The sequence below is a fragment of the Protobothrops mucrosquamatus genome, unplaced genomic scaffold, assembly GCF_001527695.2.
Source record: "Protobothrops mucrosquamatus isolate PMUCROS unplaced genomic scaffold, P.Mucros_1.0 scaffold155, whole genome shotgun sequence".
NCBI classification, from domain to species: domain Eukaryota; kingdom Metazoa; phylum Chordata; class Lepidosauria; order Squamata; family Viperidae; genus Protobothrops; species Protobothrops mucrosquamatus.
The window spans coordinates 366,069-388,098 of NW_015386519.1; the positions used below are offsets into that span (position 1 = coordinate 366,069).

Sequence of the window (22,030 nt, forward strand, 5' to 3'; positions counted from 1 at the left end):
AGGCAGAAAGAAAGATATTGTTCACCAAAAGGATATTTAAAAGCATTTTTTGAAAAGCAGAAACCAAACCTGGCCTCATCTCTTTGCCCAAAGCAGTAGCTAGTCTTATACATATGCAGATGTGGAACCATCAGGAAGTTTGGAGCCAGGGATCTCAAGACAAAAGAAGCTTTTAAGAGTCATTAGCCCCATCACCTGGGAAGCAGGATATGATAATGGGATTAAACCACAGATATCAAGGCCTAGAAAAACACTCAGAAATAGCCTCAAAGTTCATGCCACAGGAACAGGAAACTATTCCAAGCAGGGCTAGAGGGTATAAAAAGACCTTCTGCCCATGTGCTCCCTCTCTTTCTTCTCCTCTGCTGCTTCTTGCAAGGACCATCTGTCTTCTGCAATAAACTGTAACCTTCTTCCCAAAGCAGTCGCCATGTTTGTTTATTTATTCCCGGCTTGGATGAACCAGGATGAAGACTTACTTCTAACACCTTTTTTTCCCCAATCCACTGCAGGGGAGACAAATACTGCCACGCACAAATGATGGGAAAATAGTCACACTGTATGGAGCAAATTAAGCTCTGAGTGACTGTCAAAAATGCAATTCTGAAAACTTCTTAAAAGCTCCCTGGGAAATTAAGGCTTCCCCCCCCCCTTCTTCAAACCAACGATATGCATCTTCCTTTGGGGCAGTGTTTCTCAACCTTGACAATTTTAAGGCATGTGGACTTCAACTCCCAGAATTCCACAGCCAGCATCGCTGGCTGAGGAATTCTGGGAGTTGAAGTCCACATGCCTTAAAATGGTCAAGGTTGAGAAACACTGCTTTGGGGGAACTTTTAATAACCGGAAAGCTACCACCTCCCTCCTCCACTCTAATCCTCTTTTCCTAAAGCTAACCCCGCCCCTCACAAATCCTCTTAGTAAGAACCTTCCTCGCCTTAGGAGTCTTAGCAAAACCTAACAATAACCTCTGCAACAAGCTTCAGAGGAGGAAGCAATACCTAGAAGAGAAAGTACCGGGGCAACTTAAATCCGAGCATTTCGACTCTTATCACTGCCTCGGGGATAACAAGCCAAGGCCAGTCAAAAGCCCTGAGACACCGCGGTCCTACTTCGGTGTCTCTCCAGCGAGCTTTAAACGACGGCGGGGCCCGCAACAGGTGAGGCGCCCAGGGCGCTTCTGCCTGGGGAAGGGGAGCAGCTGCAGCGTCTCCCAGGCCCCTTGTTGAAAGGTCTCCTAGCAACCGCTGGGCCAATCGGGGTGCCGCGTGGGGGAAAAGAGAAGGCGGGCTTTGCGCCCAACGCCGCGAGCGGGAGGGGCCAGGTCGGTTGGCGGAGTGGGGGCCGCGGCGGAAGCGGGGCGAGCAGCTGCAGTCGGGAACCCGAAGCCGGCTGGCCTGTCCGGACGGAGCCCGGTGGCCCCGCCCTTCTGTGCAGCAGGTGGGGAAGTGCCAGAGGCATGTCCACTAAAGGACGGGCAGCCGCTGCCCAACCCCGAGAGAGAAGGCGGTGGAATGTCCCACCCTCCCGGTTCTCCTGGAGCAGGTCTGGGCTTGAGCTCTGCACGCCGCGGTGCGGTGCGGGCGGGGGGAGAGAGAGAGAGAGAGAGAGAGAGAGAGAGGGAGGGAGGGAGGGAAGAAGCCGGGCGCGCGCGCTTGCGTCAGGGCGTGGGGGGCCGCTGGCTGCCGCGGCACGCCGTGGGGAAAGCATGCTGGTGGGCTGGTGCAGGCTGGGAAAGCGGGTAGTCGTATTGCAGAGCGAGCGAGAGCCGTTCGCGTTGAAGTCGAGCAAAATGGGGAGGGGTGAGAGGGACCCACGTGCGGACCGCAGCCTGCTTCCTACGTCTGAATAAGTTGTTTTTAAAAAAAAACAACCTTGCAGGGGGTGTTCTCCTCTCCGTTTAAGGCAGCTTTCCTTCTCCCCCCCCACATATTTATTTCTGGGTGCAAAAGGCAAAAGGTCCACGTGAAGGGAGCATGAAGGCAGGGAAGCTTTGGAGGCAGGCGGTGGGGGACCCGCGGCCAGGTCGGAGCGTTGCGTGCGCATTCTGGGAGCTCCGCTGCCTGCAACCAGCCGGTGAACCTGCCGGTCGGGGGGGTGGGATTTTGATAAGCCGCGGCGTCGGAAGCTCAACTGGTGATGTATGTTCTGTGGGTGATACCTTATCACTTGAAGTCGCCTGAGAAGATGACGACGTAATAGAATAGAATAGAATAGAATAGAATAGAATAGAATAGAATAGAATAGAATAGAGCTGGAAGGGACCTTGGAGGTCTTCTAGTCCAGCCCCCTGCTCGAGCAGGAGAACCATTTCAGACAAGTGACTGTCCAGTCTCCTCTTAAAAATCCCCAGCGATGGAGCACCCACGATTTCGGGGGGGCAAGCCGTCCCACTGGTTAATTGTCCTCACTGTTTAGGAAGTTTCTCCTTAATTCCAGATTGCTTCTCTCTTTGATCACTTGCCAACCGTTGTGTTTCTTTTTAGAGCTAGTTGCTCCAGCTGCCCAGTTTCCAAGTGCTCTCTCCGGATCGATTCTCTGCTTGATGCACAGAGAATAGACAGTTTGGAATTTGCTCCATTCAAATTGATTTTTTTAAAAAATAATAATAATATTGCTTTGTATTATATCAGCTTTTCCCCAATCCGCCGCCTCCCGGATATGCGTTGTTGAGATCAGCAGTTTAATTCGCCCTAAGGCTGAGATTTGGGAAGGCTGAGTAAACTATTTTTTCGTGACTAATGAGGACATTCAGTGAAGTTACAGGTTGCTTTTTTTCAAGCTTGTATTGTGTTTGTTAGGAAGTATAGTTTTTTTTCTCTCTCCCCAAAGTGTACTGTTCAGGTTTCTTGTAATCATTACAAAAAGGAATGGCATCAGACATCTATAATTTTTGGCTGTTCCATCCCAGTATAATGTCTATTACAAAGTTATCCGTATTGCTTTGAAAATAACTTGCTACAACAGTGGCAAAATTCTTAAAACCAGTTGTTGTTTTTCTTGTGCAATGTTGCCTCTTAATGGAGGGAACCTATTCTTCTTAACTCCATGGGAGAAATTGTTTCCAGTATTGGAAAATAAATGAAAATGTTTCTGCAGTCCTTTGAGGATGCTTCATGCTAATTCATTCTAGAGTACGCAAGTTAGGAAAAGTTAATTTCCTCCAATTTGGGAAAAAATGGTTTTTGCAGGTGTTCTACATCCTTCACTGTGCTTAGTTTACACCTAAGCATGCATGAAAAATATCCTATTTAGTATATTTAGAAAGCAAGTGTAAAATATTAGAATTCTTAAATATTAGATGTAAAGTTATATACACTTGAATGGCTTCTGGGGCCTTTTAAATTCCCATTCACAAAACTGATTTTGTTCCACCTGGTTTAGAACATTCTCTACAGTGGATTGCTTGCTTACCGAAGGATTTACACTTCTATAAATTCTTGTTGCAAGACTTTTTCTTGCAGCAGTTGATGTTTCTTGTTATGTAGCACCTTTTGACAGACTAGTAAAATAGACATTCTTGCACTAAAGTCAGATATGAAGATTAGACGTGAATACAAAAGAGTCCAGTATCAATTTTCTAGTGATATTTTTATTTGAATGCCTTGTTTCATCATTGGTAAAATACTTTGCTGTCTTTTGGAGAGCAGATTAACTCTATTGCAAAAAGATAACAGTGTATATAAATCTTGGACAAATATCTCCCTTTTTGGTTGGTGATGCAGCCATATGGTGTAATCTGAATGTGCTGTTTAAAGTGCGCCTTACGTATATATTAAATTTCAATGGCATGGAACACTATCAGAATATATAATCAAGATGGTAATTAAACCAACTTTTCAGATTGTACAGAATTTTTTATAATTATAATCTGTATAAAAATTGATAAAAGACATATGAAGCAGTTATGTTGAATAGATAATTTTTGACACCACTAAACAGTTGTAGAGAAGCAGGTGTTTTCTAACTTAGAATTAATTTTGCATTATCTATTGACAAAGAATGGAGAACTGATTTAATATAGCTAGGCCAAGCACTGCCTCTTACATTTATCATATAAATATTATGATAGTAAGAAATTTATCATATTAAGAATATTACAGATACAGAGATAAAATGAAACAAATTTTGGCATGTAAGAATTGAAATGCTGTGCTATAGTTAGTGATATTAGTTCTTTTGAGCCTGATCTGGATGAGTATTTAACCAGATGAAGAAGTGAGTTCTGAAGTTTGTGCCTGATGTTCTTGCCATATGGAATTGCTGCTGCATGGAATTGTAAACCATCTCCATGTGAAATTCATTTGACAGCAGCAGAATGAATTAAGGCACCAGAAATGATTGGGACAACATTATTTAATCTAATTTAGAATCTGTGGTTAAGTTTTTCTTTCCAGCTTTGAAAATCAAGGTTATATATATATACATACACACACACACACACACACACACACACACACACAGTTTGATAATTTGTTAGAAAAATAATCCACAGAAATATTTGTAGCAGTTTTTCTTCTCTCCATGTATATTTTGAAACTATCTTTAAGTATAATGAGCATAAAAAGTGAGGTAAAATATCAAAGAATCTGGTGGTACCTCCAAGATTAAATTTTTATGATATTTAATATAAATATTTATGCTTGCATGATACTGCAATAGTTGAACAATATGAAATTACAAAGTACTGTTGTACTTTCAACTTAAAAAGGTCTTATACTGCTTACAGAAGCTTTCTTGTGAAACACTGCCAGGAAGGCAATGTATCCAATCCAGGGCTAGGTATCCTGTGATCAGTAGGCTCTTGCTATGGTAGAGGTCTCTGAAGTTTTCTTCCCTACATCAGGGAACATTGGTACATCATTACATCAGTCTTCATAATCCTTGGCAGCCCAGCAAAAATGTTATCCAGTTAATTCAACCCAACTCACATTTGCCTTATCACATCCGAACAAAATGTCCTAATTTATTTATGTATTTGTAAACATTGGGGAGTATGAATCCAAATTCTTTGTCAGATGGATAACCATCTAAATGTTAAATCTGAAAAGGCAAAGTGTGTTTTAACCAAGCAGGATGTCTTCTAGGTCTGCTTGTGCTCAGGTTTGGTTTAAATAGTTTCATTAATTTAAAACTTTTTTTGCTGTTTTAGGCGATGCTGACATAGGAAGCATAACCCACAGTGATCATAATGGTCCTCTGCTGATTAATGAGGCTTCCTAGATGTGTTAGTTGCTATGGGAGATTGGAGCAGTGTAACAGTGGCAGAGCTGTCTTCAGGTAAACCAAGAGATAAGTGGAAATTTTAGGGTATTTATTTATTTGATTTGTACTCTGCCCCAAACTCAAAAATTCTTGGCAATTCACAATAGTGATGCAATAAAATGCCCGCAGTAAAAGACGATAAAGACAAGCACCACTACTGCCTACGAGCCTCAATCCAGCTCCCTATCTCACGAAAGGGGTGGTACTTCTTCACAAGCAGATTCTTTCAGGGCATCTGAATCAGATGGGGTGAAACAAAGAATAGGACTGAGCAGTGTTATGAATTCAGTTGCTGAAGAAAACGGGTGTGTGTGGGGTCACAAACAATCCCGGGAGAACCATGAGCTACTTGAAGTTGTTGACTGATCTATGTTAATGCCAACCTGCCCTTCAAAATGAGGGGATGTGATGTCTTAGTGGTTAAGATGCTGAGCTTGTCAGCTGGAAAGCCGGGTTTGAGCCCCGAGTGCCTCACAACGGGGTGAGCTCCCATTACTCGCCCCAGCTCCTGCCAATCTAGCAGTTTGAAAGCCTGCAAATCCAAGTAGTTAAATAGATACCATTTCACTGGGCAGTTTACTGTGTTCCATATTTTCATGTTGGTCACATGATGATGGAAACATCTCTCACAAATGCAGATTCCCTTGGCTGAAAATCGGAGTTAGTCACAACTGCACGGGGCACCTTTAAATCTTAAACTCCAAAATATCTTTTTGGAATTGAATCCAAAGGACCGCATAGCTCCTGGGTTTAATGCAAAGGACTTAATAGCATTCACATATTTTTGCCATTCCTAAGCTAATACTCTGGACATTTGTGCGTAACGTATGTAACATTTCAAATGGGAATGCAGAATGATATGGTGGCTTATAATTCGCTTTGCTGTAAAACCAGCCTTTGCAGGCCTGTTACAAATTTTCATATATTTTCATTTACTAGCCAGTGATGAATCTAATGTTTTCCATGTGTTGTGCTAAAGTATTACAATCTGGAACAGCATATAACTGGAAGAAACAGCACATTGACCTATGAATTGGAATGCTAGTATAGTTATTTAACCAGATGCAGATTTCTCTATCAAAGCAGTATTGCCACAGAGGTTGTAGAATTGTTTCGATAATAGCTTTCTTAGTAAAGATTGGTATGTTAATAATATAGCCCTTCCCTCATGTTTCTGTAATTTAAACAATCATGGCCTAGTGAGCAACACTTTGAGAGGTAGACTTGGCTCTCAAACTTGGCTTGAAGGTATTTTGAATAACCTTTTTTTTACCTTAAAGGTTATTTAAAATACCTTCAAGCCAGGTTTGAGAGCCAAGTCTAGCTCTCAAATTGTTGCTCACTAAGCCATGACTCTTCTTTATTGGTGTATGACTGCTTGGACTTTTTCCTTCCCCAGATAATAATATTACTTGGTATACCTCATCCAGAAATATGTCTCCCTCAAGCTTAAGTGTGCCTCAAGTGCAAAACTCAGCACTGCCTCCGTCTAAAAGCATGCACAGCTTTTTCAGTGTCCTCTGCACAGAAGAAAATATTGAACAAAGCCTCTCCTATCTTAACAAGGTAAAAAAAATATTTTATTACCAAGAAGCTCTCCTACCCACCCTTGCAGCCTCAGTCCCAGAAATTGATGATAAGAGTTCAGATTTTACCACTGTCCGAGACTGATTTCAAAATACTGTATCTGTTGTGGTAGGAATTGACCACGCTTGGCTTCCCATCACTTTATGCTGATTCCAGAGGCAAAGAAGTAAGCATAGTTTCTGTATTAAACTGTATGAATGAGCTCCTGCTGATGCAGCGTAAAAGTCTACGTGCTCAGGAAGAAACAGAAACCCAGCATCTGAAACTGGGCAGCGATATGGACCATCTGCAAAACTGCTACATTAAATTAAAGGTAACATTCTGTGTTACGATACCCCTTCTTAATATGTGGACACGCTCTAATCTTATTTTCTAAAGGTATTAACAGATCGAATTTGTGAAGAAATATTTGAACATAAATACTATATCATCTTTGACCCTTTATAACATGTGCAATTCAATCTTTTGTACACAGAAGTTAGACTAGGGCATTCATTGTCTTTGAAAATGTTCAACAATTAAAAACTGCAGCTCAGCTGAATGTTTTAAATCAGATTATTTCTAGAAAGATTCCAGAAATAATACTTGCCTGTGAACTTTTTGCAGTGTTGGAGAAATGTTCTTACAGGTAGTCCTCAACTTACGGCCACTTATTTAGTGGCGATTTGAATTGCTGTGGCACTGAAAAAAGGGATATGTGACCGACCTTCACACTTAAGACTGTCACATTTTCCCCATAGTCACATGATCAGAATTTGGGTACTTAGCAGCCAACAGGCATTTATAATGGTTGCAGCATCCTAAGGTCATGTGACTGTCATCTGTGACCTTCCCAGCTACCGTCTAACAAAGTCCATGTGGGAAGCTAGATTTACTTAATGACTGTACGATTCACTTAATAACTGCTTTGTTCATAAAAAGATCACAACAAACTTAACAAATACTTTGTTAGGAACAGAAATGCTAGTCTCAAGTGTAGACATAACTCAAAAACTATCTGTACTCTTTTGACTTCTATAATTAGAATTATTTGGGAGGGAAGGTCTGATTTTATTAGGATGTATAAAATGTTTAATGAATGCAGAAACTTAGAAAATAGTGTGTACCGCATCTAGACTGATAAGCACTTGCTTAGATATATGTAGAAAAATGTAACTTGTGCGATTATTATATTGACTGATTATGGGCCCTCAAGTCATGTTTGACTCCTGGCGATCCCATAGCTTATTCTATAGTGCTTCCAAAACTGCTACTTAATGCTGAAGTTTGCATTTGTGTATGTTCCCTGGTTTCTTTTTCTGGATGAATAATTACATTGAATATATCCCATCCCTTTTGTGTTGGAGGCACCATTTAAGAAACTTCCGGGTTGAAGGGATTAGCCAGTGATATCACTGTTGCCCGTGGGAGCTACTTTCATGTGCCCGTCATGGAGCTGGAGCTTGCTAACTTCCAACCCAGCGTCCTAATCACATGAGCCACCTCACTTCATTGAATGTACAGTATTAAATTAATATATATGTTCATACGGTATTAATATAATAATATAGGAATATTAAGCATAATATTCAATAATATATATTATGATAATAATAATGAATATATAATAGCTAGTTTTTGGTTTACTAATAGCCAAAGATTGACTCTAAATGAGCTAGTTTAATTGCAACTTAATTTCAGCCAATTACTAATGCATCCCCTAAGGTGAATAGACAGGGTTCGAGGAAGAGAAACTGTGAACAGGTGAAAGGGTCAAGATGTCGAACTCTTAGTTTTCAAAATTCCATGGAATGATTTCTTTAAAAAAGATTAGAGGTAGTAGACATTGCTGATTATGATAGCAACACAGATCCAGAAATAGGAGGAAAATTTTCACGAGGCAGAATGTGCATTCTGACCCTTGCTTTTCTTTCGCCTTGTGAACGGAAAACAAATACCAGATGATTTGATTTTCTTTGAACACTGTGTTGATTAGTATTGTGTTTTTTCTTGCTCCTTGTTTTTTTCTAAAGAGAAAAAAATATAAGCAACTTGTAGTTCTACTTGGAAGAGAGCCAGCATGGTATGGGGTATAGTGGTTAGACTGGTACGAGGGAGATGCATTCCATTCTCCTAACCACCATAGAAGCTCACTGGGAGACTGAACACTCTTGCTCAGTCCAGTCTATCTCACAGAGATGTTGGGGGGGGGGGGGAGAATGGGAGGAAGGAATGGTGTCAATGTTCCTTCTAAGGCAGAGAAGTAGATGTGGAAGTCAAGAACTGTGGTGGCTCAGCGATTAGAATGCAGTATTGCAGGCTAATTCTGCCGACTGCCAGCAGTTTGATTCTCACCGGCTCAAGGTTGACTCAGTCTTCCATCCTTCTGAGGTCAGTAAAAGGAGGACCCAGATTGTTGGGGGCAATACGCTGACTCTGTAAACCACTTAGAGAGGGCTGTAAAGCACTACGAAGTGGTATATAACTCTAAGTGCTATTGCTAGTGCAATTATCTGTTCTAAGCAGCTGTTGGGCTTGGCCTCGGCAGCCCTGGGCTAGGAAGTGGCTTAAAGGAAACATTGCCTGGAACAGCTTTAGCCCAGTTATTGACTTCCACTCTTCATGTTTCTGGAGTTGCGGGCAAAATTAGATTCTTCCTCTAGGGCTTGTTCAGCTGGGAGTTAGTCTCTTGCAAGTGAAAAAGAAAAACTTCAGATTTAAATTCTAACAGAATGTGGAGATGTGTTGCAGTGCATTTTGACAACCTAAATACCACTTGTTCCAGCAGTGACCCTTTCCTCATTGACTTGCCCTCTCCCCCCACCATCTGTTCACATTTGTGAAGTTCTGGGTCAGTTTTTTGGGAGCTTGAATCTTGTGCAGTGATGTTTGATGTTGGTTTAGAGCAGCGGTTCTCAACCTATGGGTCGCGACCCCATTTGGGGTCGATCGACCATTTCACGGGGGTCGCCAAGCAAGGCTGTCCACCATTTTTTTCCCCCTTTTCCGGCGGGTGCCTTACCTCCCTTGAGCTGGGCCAGCTGGTGGTCGGCCTGCTCCGTCTCTGCCGCTTGCCAGCTATGCCTCGGCCGGCGCAGGGGGCAAAACCACGCATGCCCGGCGCTCCCAGGCAGGGAAAGTCCTCGACTTACGATCGGTTGGGTAGTCCTCGACTTACGACCGGTTTAGTCCTCGACTTACAACCAGTTGGGTGGTCGCGGCATTAAAAAGGTTGAGAACCACTGGTTTAGAGGGAACATTGTACTATATGCTGTCTTGAGCTCTTTAAGAAAATGCAGCATGCAAATTGAACTAACTGAAATAACAAACCGCAGTAAAAGTTAAAAACATTTTAAAGTAAATAGTGGTCATTGAGTAAGCTGTACTTTCAGTTTTATACTCCAAATAGTTATGGGTAGTCTTGACTTATAACTATAATGGAGAGCCTGTCTATTAGAGTCAGATATTGTGACAATTATAAAACGGGTCATTAGTAAACAGCCTTTTTTTGCAAAAGTTATAAAGCGAACACATTCTTTGCTATGGGGTCTTTTTGCTGAAAATCCGAAGGAAAGGCTAGTTTTCAGCAAAAACATAAATTGTGATCACATGACTCTGGGACACTGCAGACAGCTATAAATGCAGGTTGGTTGCCAAGTACCCAAAATGTGGTCACAGGAGTGTGCCTAGCTCTCAGGAATCAGGTGGTAGTATCTTTTGGATGGGTCTGTCATAACTTTGAAAGTGACTAGTCGTAAGTACCTGTGTACATAAGGTATTCTATAAAGCAATACAGTGATTCAATATAGTACACAATATATTTCAATTTTCCTCTAATATCTTTTTTAAATAGAAAAGCCTTTGTTTCCTGTTGGTTTAAAATCTCAAGACATTTTTCATCTGTAGTAAATTTTAGGTACAATTTTGCTTTTTACTAGGAGCAGCTGGAATCCTCTAGAAGAGAAATTGTTGGACTTCAGGAAAGGGATAGGCAACTTCAGTGTAAGAACAGGAATCTTCACCAGTTACTAAAGAATGAAAAAGATGAGGTTAGTTAACATGTACGTCTGTGGCAAAATTATTGAACTTATTGATGGACTGGGTGGGTTTTGTAAATATTCCTAATCGTTCATTTTAGAACTATGTCATCCTATGGAACTTTAGTTTGTAGCACCCATTGTGATTACATAGTTATTTTGTCCAGCGGATTCATATTCTCTGTATTCTCTGATACTGAGAAACTATAAATGATATATTTAGTGAACTTTGCTTAACAAACCATTGCTTACCTCCATGTGTAAGCCCAGTCTCTGTGCTAGAACAGAGTTCCCCAACCTTTCTGGTTTTGCAGACAAGTGGTGGGGGAGAAGAGGGGATGGTTCCACATGAGTGGTGAGCATGGGCACGCGTGCAGAGTTCCACTTGTGCACCTGCTTATGCAACTGAAGCACATGTGCTCACCTGCTGCTTATGCAAGTGGGGATACACATGGTTCACTAGCCACTTTCACAGTCTGGTTCCAAACTGCTCAAGTCCCGGTAGTGGGCCATGGCCCCGGGGGTTGGTGACTCCTGTGCTAGAATTAATCCTTTGCGTGTTTCCAAAGAAATACAAGAATCAGTGCTGTGCAAAACCTTCAGAAGAGTTGTATGGCATCATATGTGAATGGAGACAAGATATTTCTGTTAAATGGAGAAGCAGCTATGTACTTTGCCACTCTCAGATGTTTCAGAAACTGTCCCCGACTTTAGAAAGCAAGGGAACGTCAACAATTGAGGCGAAGTGCTTTATTTCCTGCACAAAATTCCTCAAAGCATCAACAATTGAGGCGAAGTGCTTTATTTCCTGCACAAAATTCCTCAAAGCATCAACAATTGAGGCGAAGTGCTTTATTTCCTGCACAAAATTCCTCAAAGCATCTTTTGGGGGGATTTTACACAAGTCTATAAGAAACTGTTATTTCAGTTCGGGCAAGAACAAGAGGGAAAAAACCCTGACATTAGCCTCTAATGTAGTCTGTGAAATGTTGCAGCTGATATCTATGTGGAAGTGCAGAGGGATAGCAGCAAACATACAAATAAAAAGAATTCTAGTGTTCTTTCCATGGTCCTCAGACTTACCTAGGCAAAATATATGCTCAACTTCCTTTAGCAAAACCTGCACCTGTTTAATTTTATATAGTTGTTCTTTAGGAGTTCAGTTATTGGCAAGATGGAAGCATTGAGACTGATGTGTCTTTATTTTGGGGAAAAGAGCAGGACCAACAGTTCAAAGAATCAAGAACAGAAAAATCCTTGTAGTTATCCTTCTGAAAGTACGAGAAAGGAGGCATTCTCAATAATTACAAATAGCTTCCTGATCTGAAGCAGCCTACAGAAGTTACTGAAATTATCCTATCTTGATGACATTCTTAAAGAATTATTATTATCTCTTAGTGGATATTTTTGTGGCTAGACCTCTGATATAAATGTGAATTGCTTGAGGTTTCTAAAACATGCACTTTTCTTTAAATGTATGCATTTTAGACCCAGAAGCTACAGAATATTGTGGCAAGTCGAGCATCCCAGTATAATCATGATATGAAGAGGAAAGAACGAGAACACAACAAGCTAAAAGAGCGGTTTCATCAACTCCTGATGAGTAAAAAGGATAAAAAAATAGGTATAATCATTTATTATGGTAAAAATGGTGATACGGATGTTCGCTTCTGCTTCATATTTTAATGTGACGTTGAGTGATCTGGTAGAAGCATGCAAAGAGTAGCAAAAATACACTGGTGGATAAAAGATGGGAAACAACTTTTGGGAATGTGTGCCAAAGAAGTTATTTATCATTAAGGACAAATAGATATACAGAACAAAATGCATGATAAATTCCAGCCAAGAGTAGATCCTATAGTATTGTTCATCTTAGATGCTGTAGGTTAGCTTGATTCCAAACCTAATCCATCTAAAACAAAATGGGATCTGGCTTTTTACATTTACTTATTTATCCATCTATTTACTCATACTATCACTGTGTGTAGAAATATATTTCTAAATTGGTTTTGTTTAAACTAAAAAAAGTTTGATCCTATGAAACAGATAGAGGAAGATTCTGAGAAGGCGAGAAATGAAAGTATTTAGAGAGGAGATGTGATTTTGGTTTAATTTTGGATTACAAATTTAGCAGTAAATCGGCTCAGCTCTTCCTCAAGTGACAAGTCAATTTTTATTAAAGATCTTTAAGACATTGCTTTTTAAAATTCTTTTCCTTGTTATAGCTATCGATATTTTAAATTATGTCGGCAGAATTGATGGCAAGAGAGGTGGCTGGAGAACTGGGAAAACTGAAGCTAAGTGAGTTAGCCAGTAAAATGTTCGTTTTTGCTTGCTACTGTATTTCATATTAAGTTACTTTAAGAGGTTTTTTTTTCCAGAAATGAAGAAGAAATGTTCAAAACTCTCTTAAATGAGTATGAACAGCGCCAGAAACAGCTCCTAGTTGAAAATGCTGAACTGAAAAAGTTACTTCAACAAATGAAAAAGGAGATAATTTCTTTGCTACCATCACAGAAGCAGATGCCTAAAGAGAAGGTTGAAGATAGCACTGGGCCTGTAAGTGTGTATGGAGCATATGTTTAAAATAAAATTGTGCGTTGCTAAATCTTGTGCACAGGTAGTCCTCCACTTAACAACAGTTCATTTAGTGACGAAGTTACAATGTCACTGAAAAAAAGTGATTTATGACCATTTTTCACACGACCATTGCTGCATACCCATGGTCATCTGATCAAAATGTGCATGCTTGATAACTGGTTATCATATTTATGGGATCATGTGATGATCTTTTGGGACCTTCTGACAAGCAAAGTCGATGGGGAAGCCAGATTCACTTAACAATTGTATTACTAACGTAACCACTGCAGCGATTCACTTAACTGTGGCAAGAAAGATCATAAAATGAAGCAAAATTCACTTAACAACAGTCTCACTTAGCAACAGAAATTTTGGGCTCAGTTAAGCCAGAGACTACCTGTACTTCTGTCACCTGTAATTTTGGTTTGGTTTTAAAGGGGGAGAATTGAATTCACTGGTTATATTTTGGGCACATCTGAAGCTTTTCGGGATTTTACGCACCACTTTTTTGGAACAAAACTATTGAAGATAAAACTAAGTATAAAAATAAAATATTTAATGTATAATATTTAAATATAATTATTAAAATGTAAAGAAATACCCTAAGACAGGGGTAGCGAACCTATGGCACGGGTGCCAGAGATGGCACTCGGAGCCCTCTCTGTGGGCACACATGCTGTTGCCCCAGCTTTGTCTCCCCCTGCGACCCCCTCTTCACCAGCAGCCCCCCGGAGGAGAGTCGCCCCTGAGCGTGGCCCATGCGGAGCAGCGCAGCCAAGGACATGGCAGCCAGGCAGCGTAGACAAGACTCTGCCCTCACGCCCCAACGCGCACAGTTGATGCTGCGGGGCGCAGGCAGAGAGCGTGGCCATGGCGCTGCTGGGCTGCCTGGGCGATCTGCGGCGGGCCCTGGAGGCGGTGAGTGGCCCTGCGGGCAGGCAGTGTGGGGCGGAGCGGGGGTGGGGCAGGGGGTGGAGCGGGGCCAGGGCAAGTTTTTGGGCATTCGGTCTCTAAAAGGTTTGCCATCACTGCCCTAAGAATTATCAAATCAAATCAAGTTCCATTATGGTCTAAGACCAGCATAAGGCGGGTGGGCTACAAGGAATTTAAAGGCATTAAAAATACAAAAATAAAATTACGTAGAAAGGTAAAAAATCTAAAAAAAAATCTAAAAAAAAATCTAAAAAGAGGGATAAAAACAATAAATATTCTTTAGATCGTATAAATTTTTCATTTAAGAACAACAGTAATAAAACACCCACCTCATGTGATTTTAAGTTTCACAATTGATAAGTTCAAGTCCCCATATGTTGTAAGCTTCATAAAATGTTTTCTATATCAAATCCTCTATCTTTGACAGAGACGATGTGATTGCGAGCCAGAGCATCTATGATTGATTGCTATTTCTATTTTGGACCTTTTTTCCTCTTGCAGGCTACCTATAGTCACTCTCTTTTGAGTTGGACAACTATAGAAATTCTTCAATAAATAATATGGAATATTTTTTTCCCATGCAAACATAAAAGAGGAATAGAAAAGTGTCTATATTGTTTCCATTTAAGAGACCATTACTCTTTTAAGAGGAAAGAATATAAACCAGTTACACTCTTAGAATTCTGGGTAGTTTCATAAAGATGTTTTCCAAACTGTATATTATTTTGTAACATTTTCATTTTTATTATCCATTACACAGATGTAAGGTTAGGCTTGTGTTGGAGATACTGAACTGGTAACAATTGTGGTTCATAGATAACTTGCTTTGGATGGACAAATTATTCTAATCTGGGGTACTTGGTTCTTGTTTCAAAGCTGCTCTGTTGTTCTGCCACAAAGACCTACCTACTAGAGGTCTAGTTTAGGTACAGGTAATCATCGTGACTCTTTGTTTAATGATCATTCAAAGTTACAACAATGCTGAAAAAAGTAACTTACAACTGGTCTTGTACTTATGACCACCACAGTGTTCCCATGGTCACATGATCAAAATTGACATGCTTGGCAACTGGCATGTACTTATGACAGTTGCAGTGTCCCAGAGTCACATGATTGCCTGTTGTGACTTTCCTGTCTGGCTTCTGACAAGCATTATATCAATGCATCATTATATCAATGCATCTCTTAATTGCCTTTAGTCTCTTTCAATATATTACGCAGGATAGGAATGCAGTGTTATTACCATCTTTACTCAGGAGGTGGAGCTAGTACTTTTCTTTGACCCAAAGAACAACCTTATTATAGAAATGATGCCAGACTCTAGGACAATCTGCTATAACTAGTGAATTCATGTACATTCTGTAATTAATGTAGATTTTTAAAAGACATTTGCCCAATATAGTTGATCTCAGTTTATGAGTGCTAAAACATTTTATAAATAACCAGTTTTGAATGTATCATGGTTAGAAAACAAAGGTTAAAAATCAACTCTTCTGGTGCTTAATTTGTAAGAATACGGTGATAGACTAGGTCCTAGGACATATGTGTTTTTTTTTTGTTTTTTTTTTAGGAAATACTGATTCTAGTACTATGTATATTAGAGGAATCAAATGATAGGTGATTAGTTGTGCTATATGAGGAATACCCACAGGTAGCCAAGAAAAAGAGATTTCCTAAGATTGTAATTGATTTAATATATTAAATAAATATACATATATATATTAATATTAAAATATATTTAATCATTATAATTTTAATTTACATATTTTTGAAGTTAACGGTAGTATTCTAAATAAAAATGCATACAGTAAATACCCCTAACAAAATACAAATGAAACCAGTAGAATTATCTTAACATCAGGGAGAATACACTGTAAAACTTTTATTAAAATGGAGAGTTTTGGACTTTCTTGCTTTTAAAGATGCATTTTTTAAATGCATATTTATATATATGTATATACATTTTTTTTTTCAGATGCTGTCAGACTTAGAGGAAGACTCTGGAGAAGCAAATAAAGAAGACATGTGGGAACTTTCTTGTGAAACAGTGCGTGAACAGCTTGCTAATAGCATTCGAAAACAGTGGAGAATGCTGAAAAATCATGTCGAAAATCTGGATAACCAAGGTGATGTCTATTTTCCCTATAACGTTTACTTGATTTCTGATTAGGCAGATGGCTAATATAGTTTGATCTGGGTTCTGTGATCACCAAAAATGGTTCTAGCCATAGGAACATAATGTATTCATTAGCGTAATAAAAAGCGTGGAAGAAAATTGTGTTTTAGATAGCAACAATATAGTTATAAAATATTATTAAAGTAGAAAAATCATGAAACACAATATGTATTTCCTGTATTCTTAAGCCTATAGTGACTTTTCTGTTTTAAACACTATTTTATTTTGAGAAATTACTTCCTTTCATAATTACTTATTTTGACAACAATCTTCCCATTATCTTCTTTCCAAAGAATTCATGTCAGTTAAACTAAATGTGACAACCATGAATTAGGAAAAATTGCAAAGAAATGATATAACTTTAAGATTATTGTAATTTTGATTTAAACATAAGTATAGCGCATGCTTGTGTTGTTTTCCTATTTGATCTCCGTGAATGATTACTGTTTGGCTTTGCTTAACATTTCACAGAAATTACCCTTTTTATCGCTGGAAGTCCTTAATGAATCCATTGATATTAGTGCATTTTTTGTATTCCTTTGTTCTCTAGGCCACGGGTCCCCAATCTGTGGGCTGTGGCCCACTACTGGGCTGTGGCCTGCTGGCCACTGGGCCATGGAACAGGCTGGCCAGTGCGCACACGTGTGTGCTTGTACTCACCCCCACTTACGCTAGCGCCGCTGCTACACAAATGGGGTGCCGTATGGTGAAAATGGGGCGGTACTAGCAAGTGTCATGTGGGCGCTAGCACCACCTTGTTTGCATTGCGCATGGTCGGGGTCCTGTTTGTGTGTGTGTGCACAGGCAAAATGCTTCCCCCTCCCTTTCCCTCCGGTCTGCCAACTGAGAAAGGTTGCAGACCTCTGTTCTAGGCAATCATGTCTGATTCTACTCAATTAAGACAAAGCCTTACCCATTCTTATTTTTGGGGGGATTTTTACATAATTACTTTCAAACAGCCCTGTTAATCTAAAGGATCTAAATAAAAGACATGAAATTCCAAAGATTATAAACAGTTGAAAAGCAATTTAATGGCCTGTCAGTTGAGAGGATTAAATAGACTTAATGAAAATATGTTTTATGTAGAATTCTACCATATAGTGATTTCTAAAACCAAATTCAGTAAGAAATACCACTTAATACAATCAGTTGTCTGGCTGTGCAGGTGGTCCTCAGGTTACAACCACTTCTTCAGTACCCTACAAACTTATGACAGTGCTGAACAAGTGGTCGTTACAACTGGTTCTTGGAATTCCAACTGTCACAACATCGCTTGGTCACATGATTACAGTCTGGATGCTCAGTGCCCAGATCAGACTTATGATGTCTCAACAATGTGATCACAATTTCCAGTAGTCCCTGCCAGCTTCTCACAAGCAAAGTCATGGGAAAGCTGGCAAGAAATTGGAAGTTGTGGTCACGTGATGTCCTTGCTTAATGACCCAGGAGGTCCTTAATGACAATTGGGACTCCCAGAACTGCCATCACTAAGCGTGTGACGTTGCACTGTGCAACTATGTTTCTTAGCAATGGCAATTCCAATTCCAATTGCTGTCATAACCCAAGGACTGCCTGTACCTTAACCTCTACCTTACCACAACCAATGGCATGATAAATAGCAATAATGCTGCACTGAAAGACCTGCAGAGATTACCATTTGGCTGCAAGCAAGAACGACTTGCAATAATAATTGAGCCCAAAATTTCCATTGCTAAGCAAGACAGTTGTTAAGTGACTTTTGCCTCATTTTATGATCTTTCTTGCCACAGTTGTTAAGTGAATCACTGCAATAGTTAAGTTAGTAACGCAATTGTCTGGCTTCCCCATTGACTTTGCAAAAGGCCATCATGTGATCCTGGGACACTGCAACTGTCATAAATACAAGCCAGTTGCCAAGCGTCCGAATTTTTATCAGGTGACCATGGAGGGTTGTAATTGTTGAAACTGGTCATAAGTCCCTTTTTACAGCGCCCCTGTAACTTCGGTTACTAATTAATGGTTGTAAATCGAGGACTGTCTATACTACCTATCAAAGAAGGGCCATGTCACAGCTGGTAAATGTGCAATATACTGTATAAATAACCAATTAATTGAACGTAGTATGCAGTGCAACGAAATACACCAAAAATAATCAAGCACTTTTTCAAACGTGTAGTATCGCATGTGTATTCTGGCTCTCCGAGTGACAAAGATACAATCTCACGACATGAGCATGAATTGGAAGTTGAAGGACTACAGCTGGAAATTCAACAGTGCAAAGAGATGATAAAAACTCAGCAGCAGCTTTTGCAGGTAAGCATTCAAGTATGGACCAATTTCAAAAAAGAGATGAAATTTACGAGAACAAAAGGAGTGCATCGGACCAAACTCCTGCTTGTTGCCAGTTGTACAAGTGGAAGAAAACCATATCTTAAGAACTGGCATAGCAATGATCTTCAAAACTTGTTTAACATTCTAAATATTTAATTGGCTTTGATATATTGATGAAGAAAGGAACATTGCATGAATCATCCACTTCTGCCTTCTTTGCATTGCTTGGAACTAGGCTAGTGTTAACATTTTCTCATATTTGCTGTAAGGAGAACAGTGAGCGGTGTGGTGGCCCAGTGGTGAAGATGCTCGCCTCCCACTCAGAAGGTTGAGGGTTCAATCCTAGATAGCGGCAGATGTTTCTCTCTCCTAGGGTGCAAAGGAAAAAAAAATCTGCTGTGAACTCTGTGTGGCATCAGGAAGCACATCTGGCCAGTAAACGCTCAGCTCAATCCAGTCGCCCCAACTCTATCCCAAATTAAGTGATTATAGGGCCGTAAAAAGGGAGCTGTAAGGAGAACAGTGTTCATGTAGAGCAGGGGTGTTAAACTGCCGGTCCGCGGGTCGGTTACATCATATAGAAGCCGTGCCCACCCCAGCTCCGGCAATGCAAAAAAAAAAAGACACGTCACGTCACGTGGCGAGATTGACACCTGTGATGTAGAGGTTTGGTTTGGCTTATTTAGTAGTTTGAGTTTTGGATTCCCCTCTCCATTCTATACATTCTTCTGACTTCTGGCTTAATGTGATACATTTTGCTTTGTTCCAGTTAGGTTTTTAATGTTATTTGGTTAACTTTTTCTGGCAACTAATGACAACTTGATTGTGGCCAGAGAGGTAGCTTTCAGATGACTTCTTTTGAATTTTCCGTATTTCACTCTATCTGCAGCAGCAGCTAACTGCTCCCTGTGATGATGATACCAATATGTTGCTACAGGATTGTTACTTGCTGGAAGAAAAAGAGAGACTCAAGGAAGAATGGAAGTTGTTCAGAGAACAAAAGAAGAACTTTGAGAAAGAGCGCAAAAGTTTTACTGAAGCAGCTATTAGATTAGGACTGGAGGTACTCAGTAGTTCTTTGTTTCACAAAACTGGACATTAACCATTTCTTAGGCAACTAGAGACCAAGAATTGTGCCCGCAAATGCAGAAGGCTTTGTTTTTTACTTTATTCATGTTTCATATGGGGATCATTGAAAAATTCAAAAGGAGGACTATTTATAACAGCATGTGCACTTTTTTACTTAAAAGATAAGATTGTCCCATTATCATTGCATGCCAGGCTGTTTTGAAAAATCTGAATCTTTCATTTTCAGCCATATAACTCAAGTGCCAACGTCACCACAAGTTTATAAACTTCAGGATTAATTTATCGTATTCTTAATTATTTGCATGCCGTTGGAGTCCCCTGAAGGAGCTGGTTCCCAATTTAGGAGTCCTTCCTGATCTATAGCTGCCACTGGATTCACACATAGCAACTGTGATGAGGAACTGCTCCAGAGCTGGTTAGATTTGAGTGATAAACCCTTCTTGACTACTGCATGTTTTCTATGTGGGGGCTACTCCTTGAAAGTGGTCCCAAAGTTTCAGTTGATGAAAATTAAGCAGGTAAACTGCAAAGTAGTAGAAGGTACAGCAACCGCATGGTATCTACAGAAAGATCTGCCCAGGCACAATTTGCAGTATTGATGTGACCCTTCAAAGCCCTAAATAGCTTCCTGCCTAAGGGATTTCTTCTCTCGTTACAAATTAGTTTAAAGTTACGTATTTATTTTTATTTATTAAATTCATATGTCACCCATCTCACTATCAAGCGATTCTGGCCGGCTTAACAATGCCATAAATAAAAATACAAAACAATAAGGATGTTAAAAACATTAAAAGACTGAGTATTGAAAAAACAACAACATTAAAATTAGTACAAAGTGAATAAAAAAGGGCCAGTGCATTAACTGGGGTAGAGATGGGATCCTCCCCTAATCTACTGGCCACCTTCAAAATGGGAGACCCCCAACAGGGCCCCAAGCCAGATGGCAAAGCCAGGTGGTTTTTCAGGCTTTTTTGGAAGGCCAAGAGGGTGAGGGTAGAAACTCACCTTGAGGGCCACGATGTTTCGGAGGGCAGGAGCCATGGCATGGAACTGGTGGTCCTTCTCTCCCTGTCTCTGCGGAGCTCTCCACAGAAGCATAGAGAGAAGGATTTGGGGCTCTGCATTTGGATTTCAGTTGCTAAGATCCAAGCATGCAGGAAATGTAAGGGATCTCTTTTATCCTGCTCCCAGAGATATGAGAGCGTCCTCTTGGCATGGGGCAGTAGTTTGCAACCTTCCAAGCTCTTTCTGAGGCTTGTAATTTTGAATCATGCTAAGCAACTGCTCATTAAGCGAGGATTAATAAGTTTTATTAGCTACTTTGAGTATTCACCAGAGTAGAAAATGAAGCACAGTATAAAATAAACGATACACTACAAATACAAAAGAATTTGCAAAAATAATTTTTGCGTCATTTTTGAAGCTGACATTAAATACATTACATTCCTTGTAATTTTATATCTTCTCTTGATGTAGAGGAAGGCATTTGAGGAAGACCGTGGAGTTTGGCTGAAGCAACAGTTCTTAAATATGACTTCTGATCAAAATAAGGCTGACCGGATGAAAGCACAGAATGCTTTTCTGGGAAGTAAGACTTTTATATATGTTTTATCAAGTTTAGTTTCTCCTTGATATCTCAAATACTTGTTTGTTGGTATAAATCACTGGTGATGACCAAATAGAAGGTTGAAGCCACGCATAGATGCATGCCAGCTTATCTTTCTAGTGTGGCCAAATTCGTCCAGAATGGTGTGGGGTCTCCTGCTTGAGCACGCGGTTGGACTAGAAGACCCTCAAGATCATTTCCAATTCTGTTATTCTACATTCAACAGGATGACTTGTGGGGGAAGAAACTTTTTCCTTCCTCTACTATTAGTCTAAACAAAAGCTATGCCAACAACATTGAGAAACAGACATTCTGATCTCAGCTAGTCAATGATCGAAATTTGGTGATTAGTGGCCAGTGGGAACCAGACTGTTCTACTTAACAGCAGAAACCAATCTGTTTCATATGATTTAGTGGATCATGTTGATCTTCTTCTTTGTTGTTGTTGTTGTTGTTAATTGCGAAGTT

At 40.1% G+C, this 22,030-nt stretch overlaps 1 protein-coding gene across 1 annotated transcript in view; it reads left to right on the plus strand.

Annotated features, from left to right (window-relative positions):
* The first annotated feature begins 1,439 nt into the window (after nucleotides 1-1,439).
* SSX2IP (SSX family member 2 interacting protein) overlaps nucleotides 1,440-22,030 on the plus strand; it is a 29,087-nt gene continuing 8,496 nt past the window's right edge. Inside the window, exons 1-12 of the mRNA XM_015813421.1 lie at nucleotides 1,440-1,545; nucleotides 5,153-5,280; nucleotides 6,665-6,831; nucleotides 6,965-7,165; nucleotides 10,770-10,880; nucleotides 12,357-12,492; nucleotides 13,094-13,169; nucleotides 13,250-13,427; nucleotides 16,357-16,507; nucleotides 18,713-18,849; nucleotides 19,757-19,930; nucleotides 21,433-21,544. Coding sequence (XP_015668907.1) covers nucleotides 5,238-5,280; nucleotides 6,665-6,831; nucleotides 6,965-7,165; nucleotides 10,770-10,880; nucleotides 12,357-12,492; nucleotides 13,094-13,169; nucleotides 13,250-13,427; nucleotides 16,357-16,507; nucleotides 18,713-18,849; nucleotides 19,757-19,930; nucleotides 21,433-21,544 — 1,486 coding nt within the window. The 5' untranslated portion in view covers nucleotides 1,440-1,545; nucleotides 5,153-5,237. The remainder of the gene's footprint in view (nucleotides 1,546-5,152; nucleotides 5,281-6,664; nucleotides 6,832-6,964; nucleotides 7,166-10,769; nucleotides 10,881-12,356; nucleotides 12,493-13,093; nucleotides 13,170-13,249; nucleotides 13,428-16,356; nucleotides 16,508-18,712; nucleotides 18,850-19,756; nucleotides 19,931-21,432; nucleotides 21,545-22,030) is intronic.